Source organism: Suillus paluster, assembly GCF_016628075.1.
Source record: "Suillus paluster strain FC165 chromosome Unknown EDB91scaffold_17, whole genome shotgun sequence".
Taxonomy (NCBI): domain Eukaryota; kingdom Fungi; phylum Basidiomycota; class Agaricomycetes; order Boletales; family Suillaceae; genus Suillus; species Suillus paluster.
In genome coordinates this window covers 201,264-216,600 of record NW_024537577.1, presented here as the reverse complement: position 1 = coordinate 216,600, position 15,337 = coordinate 201,264, and the positions used below count along the sequence as shown (strand labels likewise).

Sequence of the window (15,337 nt, the reverse complement as noted above, 5' to 3'; positions counted from 1 at the left end):
ATTGGGTGGTAGCTTTCGAGGCCGACGGATGAAACTCTTAGAATCATTGTTCTTTCTGGGAGTGACTGTTGGATATGATTTTCCTGGCTGGACATTGGGCCGGAAGTCTGCAAGCAGTTGGCCGGCACGACGATGCATGAAAAGGATGTGAAGGAACCTGGAAAATGTAGTTGTGGCTGTGCAAAAAGTTAGAACTGATTTGGGTTCAATTGGTTCTTGAACTATCCGTTCGTCTCATTGATCACCATGTTCAAACGAGTTGAAAAGAAGCGCAAAAAGCTGGAGGAAGAGGAAGAACTAGGAATCGACGAAGATATGAAGGAGTTCATGGGGTTTAACGACACCGATTCGGACGAATCTGCATCAGACTCGGACTCTAGCTCTGACGGGCACTCGGATGCAGAGCAATTAGGTGAAGAAGATCTGGAAGAAGCTGAGGACGAGAATATAGACGAAATGGAGGGCGCCAATGCCAGTGATGATGAAGAACCGCCTATATCGCTGTCAGAAGCATTGCGGGACCCCATCTATGTCGTATCGCTCGACCCATTGGACGTCCGAGCTTGCATATTGTGCAAGGGCAAGGTCATCAAGGGTGCTCAAATGTCAACAGTCCACAAGGCATCTACTGTATGTCCCTTTCTCTGAACATGCAACTGAAAAAAGACGGAGGTTCAGGCTACCGCAGGCTCATAAACGGCGGTTCGAGCGTTTCAAGACTTTATCAGCGAATGTTGATCCACAGAGTGATGCTTGGCAAGTTGCAAGGACGATACAGAAGGAGGCGTCAAATCCTACTGGCACTCGGAATCGCCCTGATACAGAGGGTGGTATGTCGAAGCGTGCTCTGAAAAGAGTGAGTGGTGCATCTTCTTATTCTTTGAGGCGGAATTTTTCAACGCCAGGTTTTCAGTCAGCGAAGCAAGCATCAATTAAAGAGAAGCGAATGCTACACAATAAGCTTCGTACGAAGGCAAAGGCAAAAAGTGCTGCCAGTAAAGCGTCACAATCCCAGGATGCAGCAGGGAAGGAGTCAGCAGCACTCGAGCCGCTTGAAATTCACGACGTAGAAAAACTCGACGCATCGCCCCAAAAGCCATTAGAGCCTCAAAAGAAGAAGCGCAAGGTCCAAAGAGATCAAATCGTAACTTCCTCTGCGTCACCAGGAGCTCCAGTACGGTTGCTAGAGAAACCTCTCAGTAAACCGAAGGCGCCTCGTGAAAAAGAAAGGACAAGAGCTAAGGCTACTTGAGTTGGTAGGTAACGTTGATCAGTCCACATCGCGATGATTCCGGTAGATATGCAATGACAGCTGCGAGATAAATAAGTAAAGGAGCAAAGGCACAAGTCCCAGTCATGAAGGTATACTGTAGTGCTTTACAACAGCGACTGTAGAACCCTGTCAGTCATTGTAATAACCTACAGGCATTCATTCAGCAACAATGGTTGCAGTTCCTTACCAGAAACACGTACCTGGTGAATATTCGGTCTGTCTTTAGGGTTAACTTTGAGCATACTATCGATCAAGTCCTTCAGCCCTTGTGAATATGCCGAGCTGGGGTGCTTATACTGGGCGTTCAGGACGGCCATTGCGATCGAGCCACCTTGCTCCGTCGTCTGGATATTTTCAAAAGGCGAGTGGGAATATGCCAGAGCAAACAGCGTGCATCCGAGTGACTGTGAAGGGTTAGACAATGTATAAGCGATTGGTGGGAAGACTTACCCATATGTCAACTTTCTCGTCAAGACTGATGCCTGTCTTCACATCGAAAAGTTCCGGAGCGCGGTACGCCATCGTACTTTGTTCCGCGGCAATATCCTGCGAGACGAATGAGATGAAATACAGTAAAGTGAATTAAAGCGGCATATACCTGCTGTAGCAGAGCCTGTGATCGATTGTCTATCCGTATTCTTGCTTTCACAGTACTCCCAAAGTCCATCAGTATGGGCGTGACGCCGTCGTCAGCGATCATGATGTTCCTAGTGAAGTTCAGAGGTGCAATTAAAACGAATCTGGGGATATACCTACCCAGGTTTCAAATCCCGGTGAGCATATGGAATGTGTTCGCTGTTTCCCTGTTGCACACTCCCATTTTGAGCAGTCTGAATTGCCGACACTTCCTCGTCACCATCAAATATTACATCCCCTTCCCCCTCGACACGGTGCTTTGTCATCAGCGGCATGTTCACAGACTTGTCGTAGGAGTAGCCGCCCTCGTTGTCGCCCTCCGGCTGCGGGAAAAGCTCGTCCTCTCCATCGGAGTGGTGTTCCTCCACGCGTGATGAGGACGGTTGAGGCTGAGCAGAAGAGGAACCGGTAGTTGTGCGGTAATCATGCATTGCGCGCAGGGCTTCGCATGTGCCTTTGAACAGTCGAATCATATCTTGCTCAGGGAAGTGCTTCCCATTCACGACGTTCAAGTTGATAGCATCTTGAAGGTTCCCGCGCTTCATATAAAAGTCTATGAGTGTTTCAAAGCGGAGCCCGACATAAAATATACCTTATACAACGGGAGGAAGAGGTACACAATCTTGCCTTCACCTTCGGGATCTTGGACAACCGCGGAATCCTGGGCAGCTGTTCAAAAACTACATAACCATAATCCGCGTTGTCACTCACAAGTATCCGAATAATATTTCGATGTCTGACCACATACTTATATAAGGCAGGAATATAAACATCATCAACACCACTTACTTGAAACGTCTGTAAGCCTCTACCTCCCTCATAGCCTCCTTCACGCCCTCCGACCCAGTTGGACATCTTATTTTTTTGAGTGCGAATTGCCGCTAAATGAATGCCAACCATATATGTGAGGTATTGTAAGGAAAGAACTCATGAGATGACGCACCCCACTCGTCTCGTCTTGTGCCAGATATACAAACGAGAATCCACCTTCGCCGAGGACCTTTATAATGTTGACTGGGATCATAAAACTCGCATTAGCCAGCTGTTGAGTACAAGTAAATGTTCTTATGACTGACACGTTCGCCCATTGATTTTTACTTTAGCTGATTGCTGGCAAAGGCATGAAGAGAGGGCCCAGATAGCATCCTTTGCTTGATCCTTGAGACTGTCGAATGCGCTAACAACATGGGAGAAAGCCATAGAAGCAGAGGTAGGGAACCGACTTCACCCAGACTTGACTTGCAAACAGCGGTTCACAACGGCAATAAACACAGCCACAGGACGATGTAAATGTTTGGTCTAAAATAGCAATTCGATCGGCACAGATGAAAGTATGCATATTGTAAGGTTGACTGTTAGTTCGAAGGGGAATTGGAACGAAACGAAGTGAATAGGAGACGAGCGCAAAGGTGATTGAGACGAGTAGGTAAACGTATAGGACGGAGACTTTCTGTGATGCTTTTCGGTCGTGCTTGGAGCGGGGATCTAAGTATAGAATTCATACGAAAGTACATGAACGCTTTATCGAGTTGTCGAATAGGCCGGAACAAGGACCCATAGCGCATGGTACAACGAAAATTGAGCGGGGAAGATAGGGAACCGTGTAATAGTGAGCATAAGGTATGGTAATTAAATAAAATGGAAGAGACATGTATCCGCGTGACTCGGGTGACGCTCTTCGCATCAGTGTGTCACATAGACGATTTTGAACGCACTGTGGCTATTCGATCGTCTTCATTTTAAAGCACGGGAGGAGCATAAAGGATATTCAATCCTTACAATATGGCAGTCTGGGGGGCGAGACAACAAGGTAACTAAAGCTAATAGCGGGGCAGTCGGGGCTGTTACGATTTGTCAAATATAACTGATTGCTCAGTGAGCGAGCGCTTTTTCAAAATAGACTTCATGCTTATTCCAGTTCTTCGACCTCCAAGTGACCTTGTTTGAATCGTGAGCGGGTTAAATCACTGTTTTACCTGCATTCCCTTGCAGGGTATCCTGGGTTGACAGCTGGACTGTGACTTAAGTCACCGTGAAATGCAGAAGTTCAGTCGCCGGTACAAGACCCATTGGTCACGGCGCCCCGAAACTCATCGATCATCATTATATAGTAGGGGGGACCTGCCAACTGATTATCAGTGGAACTTTGATCTGACAGGATCGCACGCAGCCAATCTACCGTCGTGAAATGCCCTTCTGCGGAGCGCGTCTCCACTCGTGGCGCCAGTGACTCAGCGAGTATGGCGTGGGGCCGCGTCTACATAGGACGGTGCTATGATGCTTACTATTTGCCGTGTGCTCGGTGGTTCTTCACATGAACTGCTGAGCCACCATCACCTCGCCACCACACGTACAGTGCATGTACGGTTGGCACTATCACCTGTGTGGAAGCAGCTATTAGAAATCATCATCTCCATTAGAAGTCTTTCCTGAAAAAGACTCCCTGGCCAACGCTGGCCTAACCATGTTCGAAGTCGCTTCCAACTTGATCTGAGAGAGCCTCTCTTTACGTTGACAACGTTGAAGCTTTTCCTAGCTTTCGTCAACCTTAAGCGAGCGTCTTCATTGGTGGAGAGGACTACCAGAAAAAGTATGGTGTGCACTGCGTACGAGAGTGTCCCTGAACTATCCCGAAAGTATCGATCTGAAGTGTCTCTCGAGACGAGTCCAAACACAGATCGGTGGCAACTTGTTGGATTTCGAAGATGAAGATTCGCAACACCGTTGGACTCTAACTTGGATTTGTCAGTACGGTTCTCGGGCACTATTACCTCATGGAACTGAAGGTTCCATTGTTTCTTTCATATTATATTTTTTCCACAGCAACGTTCCAACTTCCAAACCCACAACAAGTTACAGTAGATGTCGGAAAGAAGTACACTCATGCTCCCGGCTGCCAAAGCTCACGTTGGTTGTCGTTATTGCCATCTGCCACCTTGCGAATCGCAGCCGCATTGGTGTTGTCTGTGGGTGGCAGCCACATCTCCAGGCCAAGATACGCCACTCATCACCTTACACAAAGAAAGACGTCTACCAATCCAGACCCTTTGGATGATATCACTCTCATTCCACAGTATTAGCAGCTTACAATCATAGCGCGCCATTGTAAGTATCCTGTGGACGCAGGATGCTGGTCAAAGCTGGTGGATGTGGACGTGGACGGGGCGCTTTGACGATACTCAAGTTATAAAATGCCTTCACAGACGCCAATGACAGACAAACCACCTGATCGTCGTTGAAGATATCTGTCTCCTCCAAGTAAAATTATGGCTTACCCGTATCCTCTTGCATTTCCTGACGCCAGGCAAATCGCCCATGTAACATCGTACTCAACACTATCCGGTGCTCTTCAGCCTCAGGCTGCCCCGGCTCAGTCGATGTACCCCGTTAGGCCGAATGCTAGCTGCACTGATGTAGGATGGTCCTTGTGGATTTTTAGCAGCCTCACTGACGTAGACGTGATTATGATTTATAGGGAATACCCATTTCCGCATACCTACGTACTCAGGCGCCATCAAACCCGGAGCTCGCAGGTGCCCTTGGTCCTGCACCTAGACAATATGTACGGCCCCAACCCAATACATCTGATGTAGGTGATGCGTGTTGAGGTGCTTGATAATTGACTCACATGTTATGAAATTATAGGGAACAGTCAACTCCCCATATCCGTCTACTCCAAATGCGCTAGGCCACGAAGGGTCATCTGTAAGTGCACACCGGACACTTATTGCTGTCATTTCTAATTCCCGAAGTCTGTGCGCCTTGCGTACCCATACCCTGAGAGGAACGTTGTACACCCCGCCAACTACACGGGACATACACCACCCGCTGCCAATAAAATGATATACAACACTACCGTTCCTCCGGGGTTTCACCGGCTTCCGCAGACAGCCAGCGTGGACAAATGCGTACAGCCGTCTTCGTGGAGTAGGATAGGATCCCAGCATGCGCCTATCAAATTTAACAGGAAGGGCGGGGGCAATCCTTTCCGCGTCGACGAGCTAATTGAGCTCTCCGATATGATGCCAAAGATAGAAGGAAGGCACGATCAGGTGTTTAAGAACATAGGAGAGAGGTATATCAAGGTCGTGATGACGGTAAGCGAAAATACTACACCACCCCCCGAGATGATCTGATTGTCCTCTGTGGCAGTGGCCTGGATATGGTCAATTTCCTGTGGAACGGCGAATTTGCACAGAAAACGGAACCCTCACGAGGGCTAAGCTGCTCATGATCTTAGCAACGCATATCGAGGAGTTCATGCACCACGTCCATGTACGTCAAAGTGCACTCACCTTGTTTATTGATGCTGATCCCCATGTGCAGCGCAAAGAAATACCTGTGGAAACGGGATACGAGAAGTACGAGCTCATATGGAGGCCACGTGGGAAACCGAGCATCTGGAGAGATTGTTTGATCACTAGTCTTGTCCACCGATCAGGATCCACCTGGCAGGTAGAACTTTATGCGAAGGTTTGAGGCGGAGGATGTGCATATCATTATTCCATAGTTATAATGTGGTATAGCAAGCCTGGAGCTTGCAGAGAGAATCCTGTATCAATAAAATGCTCCATATCTTGCTGTCATGTATCTTTGGTGATTTGCGGGTCAGAGTTCGCATGTTCAACGGCCGGGGCGCATGTCATTGGTTGGGATTGATATCGGAAGGATGCTTCTCAACGGAGACTTTAGCGCCCAACCGGGATATCTCTGAGAACGCTGCCTTAAGCAGGTCAAGGTCTGCATCCAAGCCCTCGGCTCGAGTCTTCATCTACAAAATCGTGAGACTACACAAAGGGGTACATTGAGCGTATACACACTGCGGCTATGGTATCACTGGCTGCAATCAGTTCATGATGGTGATTGTAAACCAGCGACTGCCTCTCGCCATCAAGTTGTCGTATTTCTAAACCTCAATGAGCAAAATTTTCACACGGTCTTGTACAACACGAACCTGTCAGTAGGTCGTTCTCCCGCTTCAGTAAAGCAGACAGAGATGATGTGGTTATGAGTTGTTCGTAATATGATTTTGCATCAAACGTTGTAGAATCTTCAGTAGCAGGATGAGAACTGAGATTGAGCTTGAACTTCTGACTTTCGAGACGTACCCAAATCCATGGGATCGTTTGACCTCCCAGGCAAAGGCGTTGGTGGACCTACTCCGAGACCATAGTGCTTCCTTAAGAGATCTCTGGCGCGTGTCTTTGGAACAGGCCCTGTAGGTGGTTTTGTGCCAGACGTTTGTCCGACACCAAGTGAGGATCGGCGAGAATTGGACGGAATCAAGGTTGAAGGACTTGGAGAAGACGTAGGTCGCAACGGAGACGAGAGTACTCTAGAGACAGACTTTACTCGTTGGGCCGTTGGCGATGACGGTGTAGACTGTGAGGTGGACATGACTATACAAGGTGTCGGCACCGGTGATTGCGTATCACAGCGGTATCGAAGGCCATTCCGATCATTTACATTAACGCGAGCACGTGACTGTGGATCAATGTTACGCGACCTCAATTCGTGTCTTAGATCGTCACTTGTTCTTACACTTCTACATCCTCATCGTGTCGTCGAGGACGTCGAGCATAACCACGGCGAATAGCCAAGTACATATCGCTTTAAACATGAGCGAAGGCACAAACGACTGGATTGTCGCTGATAGCGAGGACGAAGACGGCTTCCAGCCACTTGTAGTTGCCGACCAGAGCGTCCTCTTGAGCGGGAGCCCAGTTTCTACAAAGATTTCACAGGGTCAGCAATCATTTATATGCTGTACTACGTACTAACCGAACATGTCTGTGCAGCATCAGTCATTCAGACCGCCTCATTGATTTCCAGTCCAGCGCGGACCCCCCGACGAGCACACAATTCCCTTGACATAAGTAATGTGTCTCTGTTTACGCCACCTCCCGGGTACCAAGATTCCGACCCACCAAACGCTTCCCCATCACTTCCCCGAGACGCGGAAACGTTTGTACCCAAGTCAAAGCCACGTCCGCGACCTGTGCCGCGAAAGTCACGAACTACGAACACCATATATGACGACTTCGTCAACGAAGATGCGTCCCGTGCCTCTGGTTCACTCATTATTTCTGCATCTGCAATTACAGCTAGTACCTTGGCTCCAGATAGTATCCGCGCTCCGACTACACCTTCTATCGTTTCAGAACATATCGAAGACGTCAATCACACATTTAGCATTGCCGACCGAGCTAAGACGCGCTCTCGGAAAACTCAGGCAAAGAAGCCGACTTACGTCCCTGTCGCCCATGATGTCATTGAGCTGACGTCCGACTCCGACCTCGATGAACTATCCCTCAAGCCTCCATGGAAGCGGCACAAGTCCCAAGACAAGCCCGTCAAACCGAAGCCGAAACCGAAACCGAAAACAAAACCGCCAAAGGCTAAATCTAAATCACCTTCACCTAAGCTTGCCGGACGAGCCATGACCGATACTCAGTCGAACGACGTTGTCGTCCTTCCCGTATACCAGGAACTAGCGCTTCCATCCCATCTGCCTTCTACGGCATCGCACCTTCCGTCTTCTCTTCCGCCTTTACCCGACTTGTCCTCTTCCCCTCCCTCTTCTCCACCTGTGATGGCTCGCAAGCGGAAGAGGGCTCTCCCGCTTGAGCCCGACGTCCAGGGGGAGGAGATGGATCTAGACATCCCCCACGGTCCGTCGTCTTTGATTAAAGATCCTCCTCTATTCTTTGCACAATCATCGCCCGTTGTCCCTCCAATCGATGACTCGCACCCTCTTGAAGAAGAAAAAGGGGACACTGTCGTTATCGCTACTGGGGGCAAGGGTAAGAAAAAAGACACAAAGTTGTCTACTCGGGCAAAGGGGAAGAAAAAAGATCGGAAGCAGGCTGACGAAGTCGAGCTCGACGATCTTGTGCACAAGTCCTCTCTGGATGAAGCAGCTGCAGGTAATGATGGTCTCGCGGCGGACGATTTCGTTGCGGAGGTCCCGAAAGCTACTTCCAAGAAGAAGGCACCATCGAAGCCAAAGCCCGCTACAAAAAACAAATCGAAACCAAAGGGCAAAGGCAAAACGATTCTCTCGGAGAGTGAGAATGAGGATGACGACCCTCCTCGTGCGAAGTCACCTCGTCAATGCAGCCATGTGCCTGAGAACGAACTCGAAGAATCTCGAGGTGGCAACTCCACGAAGGATTCTCGAACGATTGAAGACTCTGCAACAACCAAGGTACCGCCTTTCGATAAAATTTGATATCATTACTTTGATAATAATCTATATTCTTCCCAGAAGAATTCACCACAAAGTGTAGCTGCCCCGCCCAAGCAGGCTCCATCCACCGGTCTGAAGTCACGCACATTCACCATCAAATCCAAGTCAACCCCAATGTCGGAGCTCATCCGACGCGTCAACTCGCAACCAAATTCCCCATTCGCAAATGGCCCTTCCTACTCGCCATTGATGAAATCCTCGCGAACGATGCTTTCTCGCATCGCACCGCTCCACCCCAACCGACGAACCCCTCCGCCACCCTTACCGAGACCGCCCCCGCCGAAGAAGAGCAAGAAGCAGATCGAGATGGAGGAGCGTATCGAGGAGGAGTTATTAGAGACAGTGGAGGGGTGGTCGTGTATGACTGACGAAGAGAGGAGGAACTTGCGAAGAGCACGAATTGATGCTGAGTTGGGTTATGAATGAGTCGGATATTCTTATTCCTTATCATGTCGCTTCATTTTTATTATTATTATGCATTGTGTCGCTTTGTAAACGGTTTACCCTGTTCTTGACGTCCCTTACGAATGGACATTGGACTCGATCACTCGAGAGTGTGATTCAGAGCGAGGGCCTGGATATTCCATAGTAGATCTTGGCGAATTTCTAAGCTAGCTGGATCCAAGTGTTCCGCTCCCATGGGCGTGTTTGACTTTTCTGATACCGTGTCATGTTCAAATCATGATGGGCCGATACATAGGAGCTGCGACGCGGTCCGAGTCAGGCTGAGAGAGTGCCGATATTCATGGAGAATTATTGGCATCACACAGCTGATAGGCCTGTGTTAATTAAGATCCGAAATGAACGTTTGAACGTTGAAAACTGAGCGCTAGCACTGAATTACCATACTATATATACCTACTACGACGTTAGTCCCGAAACCAGAGCTGCCGGATGCACCAGTCGGAGTTTGAAGAAAAGTGCAAGGCCGGGTATTGTTGCTCCGTCACCGTTGCGTGCTCTCACTGTGGGTTTAATCTTGTTTATACTATTCTGATGGGCTGCGATACAGCTGGCGTCGCGAGCGACGTGTCTACTTGAGATCTTGAGACTTGGGTCAAATCTCCGCTCGATGCAGGCATATTCAGTGCGTGTTTCTTTCTACACTGGCACCTTGCCAGGTACCGTGATTCGTTACAGGGGGCAAATCGGTCAGCGTGACGTTTGACAGTTCAAGCTACATAGCATACTATCACTCCTGGGGTTCTGCAACATTTTCAATAAATCTTTTGTAACTCCTCAACCACATCATATTTTCTTCTACGGATTTGCACCATTATAGATTCGTAGCTGCTCTATATGAATCTGATTTTAAGGATTTTAAGGATTTTGTGGTGGAGTGTTGGATGAAGGCCGAGAAAATTCAGGGTCTGACTGGTATTCTGCAAAACATGGTCACGTCGTGTCACACATCGGCACAGTAGCGGCTTTCACTTGGAGGAGATTGAATTTCTTACACACTCTCCTATCTGCTGTCACGCTTTCATACATGTCGTCAATCCTCTGTCTATAGCATCTTAAAACAAGAGAATGGCCTCTATCGAAATTGTGTTCTGACACCCTGACGAGGTGTTTGATATGCTCCGGGTGTAACTTTTTGAATATCTCTCTAGGATCTATGGGATCTGGATCATTTATGATTATACAAGGTTGCAAATCACCACTATTCTGTCTCTCGCAGCTGCAACACTCAAGAAAATTTTATTCTACTTGGACAATACATCATCTCTAAGTAGCCTACATACACATGAATTTTTTCGAGGTGATTCAAGCAGCGCATTGAGGTGTTTTGAACATTTTGCATATTACATGCCAGTTGCAGATTCCCAGGAGTGATAGTACAGGCACGTACAATATGGTTTCGGAACGTCTTAACTGATGCACGTGTAGCAAGGAGGTCTGGACAACAGCCCACGGGAAAGCAAGTGCCGAAATTGCGAACAGTGATTACCTTACACTGTCCGGATGTTTCATGCATGACTTTGTATGTTCATGATCAAAATCTACCTCGTTTCATTCAAACATGAGGGCTCCTGGATTGACGACCCGTTCTACTCACAAATACTTACTGTGGTCAAGTGAGGCCAGCAGGAACGGATATAATTCCTCAGATGCCATGAAGGTGTTGGATGATAGTATATATATCTAGCAAATGCTATTGTCATACGTCCACCAAGTTCGCGACTCCCTCATACCTATCCTCTAACAGTATGACCCTGATCTCAAATGATCCCAATTGGTGGCTGTTTATCAATTCGAGTCGAATTACTAGCTATTTTTTAGGTTCGTGGAGAGTCAGTCAGATGATGCCTTTGACGTGTCGATGTAACCTTGGCTGCGGTTTCCAGTTGCCGCCTGTGCTGGGGTGACGTATGATTGGGGTGAGCATTAAAGGTAGTATCAAAGAACAGCGGGTATCCTTATGTTACGTCCAGCACTGTCATTCGGACAAGAGGTAGGTCGATCCCATTACCAGCAGCTACCCCGCTAAGAATGGTTTTATAGGTTGAACTGGTCTGGGTGAGTCGAGTCCCACATCAGAAGAGTGACATGAAAATACAATTAATTCGCAACAGAGGAAACGCTGGTCCTTCATGACCGCTATGTATCTCAGCGTGTGTAGCTCGTGTTATAAGTGTGATTGGCAAGCGGTGCTGACTTGAATTTATCCTAGCTGCGCTATTTTGGAATACCATATGCTGTGTATGTTTGGAAGGCCAAGCATTTAACGTCTGTGCTAATAAACCATCTCCTACAATCAGCATCGGCATACTGTGTATGTCTCCTCACATCTGCTGTCTTTGTTTCTTCTGACCAGCAGCACACAGTTGGTGTTCCGAAAATCTCGGAGACAGACATAGTGAGTATTCTGCACATATGCCTGCCATTCCTGTCTGATCAACTGCACTCCCATGCAGGGGTGAGAGAGATTATTGATCAACTTTCAATATAATGATTGCCACAGTTGTGAGTTTGTTTCGAGTGTGTAATCCTCCGAGGCTGATCACCGACTGGATCTGTCAGGCCATACTATGTATGTCGCACAAAATTGGGTTGCCACGGTTGCAATTATAATACTGGGTGGTGAGCTACACAACTGCAATGTCTCAGTGATCAATTCAAACATTATGCAAGTGATTATGATCGCTCGGTTGCATGCCATGTATCAACAATCCCGAAAGATGCTGACATTTCTCGTTGTTGTCTTCCTGGCTGTCAACATCACCGGTGGAGCGATCACCGCCGTAATATTGAGACATATTTCAGTGGGTAAGCCTTAATGAAGGACTTAATTTCATCAGGTTCATTGATGAATTCCAGAGGAGCTCATTCTCTCCGGTACCTATCAGTGCGCTACTAGCTTCGAGGGAGATGATCTACTACTTCTGATTTCCACGACTTGGCTACTCACACTGTATGAGAGGTCCTCGCACTATGTCTCACAGTCTGGATTGCTGTAAAACATATCTGTGAACTGCGACGACATTCAGCAGGAGGGATTATTGGAGATGCTTTTACAATGTTAATAAAAGCTCATGTGAGTTACTTTGCGAGGTGAGCTCATAATGTGAATGTAGTTCTCTATTTCCGCTGGAGTTCCACATGTGCTAGCTTTGTTGCCGTTTCTTGCCTCAACTTCGTGTTTTTCTCTCCGACGATCTCAGTGGTATGCTGAACTGTCACTGACCTCTGCATGCAACCACGGTTAATCATTTCTATAGGAGACATATTCCCTGAAGATTGAGATTTATCTTGGTTTTCTTCAAATTTTCACAATTGTCCAGATGTTTGTGTTGGGACCACGCCTGATCCTTAGCATTCGAGAATATTATGCTAAGCAGGCAGGCGACTCCAATGCAGCAACTGAGCTGTCCCAGCTCAACTGCCCCCCGACATGTCACGTGACGTCTCATTTTCGTGTACATGACTTACAACTTCAACTCTAACTTCCACCTGCTGCAGCTGCTATTACCTGCGCACTGATCTTGTAAGTCTTTTTTTTTTGTTTTTGTTTTTGTTTTATTACAATTTACTCAACTCAACTCTATAGACTACTTGAGTCTCCAACTCGACCATTGGCAAAATACCTCGACGGCCTTGTGCGGACACGCATTCACGATGCCGAATGTTGCATGGCACTGACAAGTATGTCTCCCGCATGTTTGCACCTGGTCTAGTGTATTTGCACTTATCCCCACTCGTTTGTGCCCACCGCCACTCATTTCTGCATGTCTGCACTTTTCTGCACCTGCCCTCGCACGTTTTCGCTTGGTGCCGCTTGTGTCGCCCACTGCCACTCATTTTTGGTTGTCCCTGTTTGTTTGCACATATCACTGCCCATTTTGCCGTGTATGCGCTTGGCGCCACTCATTTCTGCATGTCTGCACCTGTCTCCGCGTGTTTTCACTTGGCGCCACTTGTGTTTACTTGCTCCCACTTATTTTTGCTTGCTTGCATTGGTACAGGTGCGTTTTTTAATCTAGAATCCAGTGGATGTTTTTATTACTAATTGTATATCACTTGTATGTGTTACCTGTGGTTTGCTGGGTGTGGGCTCTGGTACCTGGGGGTTTACCGGTGCCGATCCCTAGTTCTCCATATAGCCCTTCGCCGCCATCTTCAACTTGCTCAGACTACTACTATCACCACTCGTTATGCATCTCTTGTACCATTTTCTACTACTCCATGCATAGCTTACTGTTGATTTTCTCGGTTTTGTCTTTCCTTAGTGGCCCCCTTGATTGCTTTCATGTTGTGCTTTTCTGAATGGACAATGCCCTTTTTTGCTTTTTTTGTGATGTGAAAAGTAAACTAAGTCAGAAATAAGTGAGAATTCAGATGATGAATGGCCTTTTTCAACTGGCCATCTACTTATTTTCACCCTTGCTTATTTAGGCTTATTTCTACTTGTTGCACAAGAAAAGTTAAATATAAGTAAGGTAAGGAACTGTGTGTTTTACTGATGAGTGAGCTTGAACATCTCGCAAAGTGTTTGTTTGTACATGTGGCAAAGTCACGTGATGTGTGGGGGGTGGTTGACCTAGGTAACTTCAGCAACTGGCATGACTTCAATTACTTTCCAGGAGCACGTGCATGTGTTGACTAGTAGTGTGTAGCATGAGAAATGCTCGACATGATTCACACACGTTTGGTACACAGGGAGCAGTATAATGTGTTTTTTTTTGTTTCAAGTTTCGACATAATATGTACTTATACAGATTAGATTCCGACATAGATTTTAAACATAATGCAACAAGTCTGGACAAGTGAAAGGAGGTTATGGACACCTGTGTTTGCGCGTCAAATTTTCAGATTTCCAAGAGGAGCTGAGATTTTGTGGTCCCTGGCTTAAGCTGGTGGATTTATCCCTAATAGACAGATTCATCAGCATGAGCAAGCTATGCTAGGTGATGTACACAGGATTAGCTTGACTGAAAACAAGGCAAGTTATCAGGATTACATCCTGTGACTGTAGCCGCCATTATATCATCAATCCACTCATCTTGCCTCCATTCCACATCTAAGCCCCATTTTCAATGAGATGAGAGGCAGCAGTGTTTCGTCTGTCTTCATCTTCCTGTTCCAAGTCCTTTTCATCTAGGTCACTGTTGAGAACTGTGCAAGTAGCACAATAGTGAGGATAGTTAGACATGATGCGGATGATGGAGACCCATATGGCTGAGGGTCTTGGTACCAGGATGTTTGAGCATTGAAAATGTGAGAGATGGGAAGGGTGCTGCTCTGAGTTCAGAGAAAGAGGGGAAAGAGGGAGGGTGCAAGATGATGTGAACGATGTAGGTGAGCAAAGTGGCCCAACATCAGTAAAATACCACGTTACTTAATCAACTTGGCTGACTTGGCTGAAAACTGTTTGCTCTCTCCTACAACATTCACTTGGCATATCTTGATTTTTTTTAGTGCAAACTATAATAAAATATGTATGTTAACATAACCCAACAACTTTTTTCTGAACATGTTGAAGTTGAAATTTTGGCAAAGTGTGTCAACTTCTGCAAAGTCACTTAAGTGCGAGTTAAGTCTGTTTAAGGCAGCTTAAGTAACGTGGTATTTTACTGATGAAGTCATATGGTAAAAGTGACCTTTGGCATGCATACTGCCTTGCATTTTCATTAGCAGGTCCGGCTGGGGGGAGAATGAAAGGCTAAGAGACTCAAGAA

The 15,337-nt window shown here is 47.1% G+C and overlaps 5 protein-coding genes across 5 annotated transcripts; 3 read left to right on the top strand and 2 right to left on the bottom strand.

Moving 5' to 3' along the window:
• The first annotated feature begins 148 nt into the window (after positions 1-148).
• Positions 149-1,487, top strand: EDB91DRAFT_1124188 (uncharacterized protein). Its single transcript, XM_041318350.1, has 3 exons — positions 149-630; positions 689-856; positions 914-1,487. Exons 1-3 carry the CDS (start codon positions 247-249, stop codon positions 1,250-1,252), a joined length of 891 nt encoding a protein of 296 aa, XP_041178700.1. The 5' UTR covers positions 149-246; the 3' UTR covers positions 1,253-1,487.
• EDB91DRAFT_207208 (other/NAK protein kinase) lies at positions 1,315-3,269 on the bottom strand. The gene is made up of 10 exons (XM_041326436.1): positions 2,986-3,269; positions 2,853-2,923; positions 2,699-2,790; positions 2,621-2,645; positions 2,502-2,570; positions 2,030-2,448; positions 1,872-1,980; positions 1,724-1,819; positions 1,474-1,677; positions 1,315-1,419 (listed from the first exon to the last, which is right to left on the bottom strand). The coding sequence occupies exons 1-10, from the start codon at positions 3,107-3,109 to the stop codon at positions 1,378-1,380; spliced, it is 1,251 nt and encodes a 416-aa protein (XP_041178699.1). The 5' UTR covers positions 3,110-3,269; the 3' UTR covers positions 1,315-1,377.
• A 1,809-nt stretch (positions 3,270-5,078) lies between these two features.
• EDB91DRAFT_207158 (uncharacterized protein) lies at positions 5,079-6,542 on the top strand. The gene is made up of 7 exons (XM_041326435.1): positions 5,079-5,167; positions 5,263-5,322; positions 5,385-5,498; positions 5,555-5,614; positions 5,662-6,006; positions 6,062-6,184; positions 6,236-6,542. The coding sequence occupies exons 2-7, from the start codon at positions 5,287-5,289 to the stop codon at positions 6,386-6,388; spliced, it is 831 nt and encodes a 276-aa protein (XP_041178698.1). The 5' UTR covers positions 5,079-5,167; positions 5,263-5,286; the 3' UTR covers positions 6,389-6,542.
• Positions 6,470-7,387, bottom strand: EDB91DRAFT_207111 (Vps51/Vps67-domain-containing protein). The gene is made up of 4 exons (XM_041326433.1): positions 7,018-7,387; positions 6,864-6,959; positions 6,730-6,815; positions 6,470-6,680 (listed from the first exon to the last, which is right to left on the bottom strand). Exons 1-4 carry the CDS (start codon positions 7,304-7,306, stop codon positions 6,552-6,554), a joined length of 600 nt encoding a protein of 199 aa, XP_041178697.1. The 5' UTR covers positions 7,307-7,387; the 3' UTR covers positions 6,470-6,551.
• On the top strand, positions 7,386-9,595 carry EDB91DRAFT_207133 (uncharacterized protein). Its single transcript, XM_041326434.1, has 3 exons — positions 7,386-7,654; positions 7,708-9,116; positions 9,177-9,595. Exons 1-3 carry the CDS (start codon positions 7,528-7,530, stop codon positions 9,582-9,584), a joined length of 1,944 nt encoding a protein of 647 aa, XP_041178696.1. The 5' UTR covers positions 7,386-7,527; the 3' UTR covers positions 9,585-9,595.
• Positions 9,596-15,337: the final 5,742 nt, after the last annotated feature.

What these genes read in the sequence shown, in the direction of transcription:
- EDB91DRAFT_1124188 (XM_041318350.1), top strand. Translation starts at nt 247, where the DNA reads ATGTTCAAACGAGTTGAAAAGAAGCGCAAAAAGCTGGAGGAAGAGGAA. An exon ending in CAGTCCACAAGGCATCTACT is followed by an intron (nt 631 to 688) that starts GTATGTCCCTTT and finishes AGGCTACCGCAG; the next exon opens with GCTCATAAACGGCGGTTCGA. An exon ending in CGAAGCGTGCTCTGAAAAGA is followed by an intron (nt 857 to 913) that starts GTGAGTGGTGCA and finishes CCAGGTTTTCAG; the next exon opens with TCAGCGAAGCAAGCATCAAT.
- EDB91DRAFT_207208 (XM_041326436.1), bottom strand. Translation starts at nt 3,109, where the DNA reads ATGGCTTTCTCCCATGTTGTTAGCGCATTCGACAGTCTCAAGGATCAA. An exon ending in AAAAATCAATGGGCGAACGT is followed by an intron (nt 2,924 to 2,985) that starts GTCAGTCATAAG and finishes TTATGATCCCAG; the next exon opens with TCAACATTATAAAGGTCCTC. An exon ending in CACCGGGATTTGAAACCTGG is followed by an intron (nt 1,981 to 2,029) that starts GTAGGTATATCC and finishes GAACTTCACTAG; the next exon opens with GAACATCATGATCGCTGACG.
- EDB91DRAFT_207158 (XM_041326435.1), top strand. Translation starts at nt 5,287, where the DNA reads ATGTACCCCGTTAGGCCGAATGCTAGCTGCACTGAT. An exon ending in CCCAACCCAATACATCTGAT is followed by an intron (nt 5,499 to 5,554) that starts GTAGGTGATGCG and finishes ATGAAATTATAG; the next exon opens with GGAACAGTCAACTCCCCATA. An exon ending in TAGGCCACGAAGGGTCATCT is followed by an intron (nt 5,615 to 5,661) that starts GTAAGTGCACAC and finishes TAATTCCCGAAG; the next exon opens with TCTGTGCGCCTTGCGTACCC.
- EDB91DRAFT_207111 (XM_041326433.1), bottom strand. Translation starts at nt 7,306, where the DNA reads ATGTCCACCTCACAGTCTACACCGTCATCGCCAACGGCCCAACGAGTA. An exon ending in AAACGATCCCATGGATTTGG is followed by an intron (nt 6,960 to 7,017) that starts GTACGTCTCGAA and finishes CTGCTACTGAAG; the next exon opens with ATTCTACAACGTTTGATGCA. An exon ending in GGAGAACGACCTACTGACAG is followed by an intron (nt 6,816 to 6,863) that starts GTTCGTGTTGTA and finishes ATTGAGGTTTAG; the next exon opens with AAATACGACAACTTGATGGC.
- EDB91DRAFT_207133 (XM_041326434.1), top strand. Translation starts at nt 7,528, where the DNA reads ATGAGCGAAGGCACAAACGACTGGATTGTCGCTGATAGCGAGGACGAA. An exon ending in TTCTACAAAGATTTCACAGG is followed by an intron (nt 7,655 to 7,707) that starts GTCAGCAATCAT and finishes ATGTCTGTGCAG; the next exon opens with CATCAGTCATTCAGACCGCC. An exon ending in AAGACTCTGCAACAACCAAG is followed by an intron (nt 9,117 to 9,176) that starts GTACCGCCTTTC and finishes TATTCTTCCCAG; the next exon opens with AAGAATTCACCACAAAGTGT.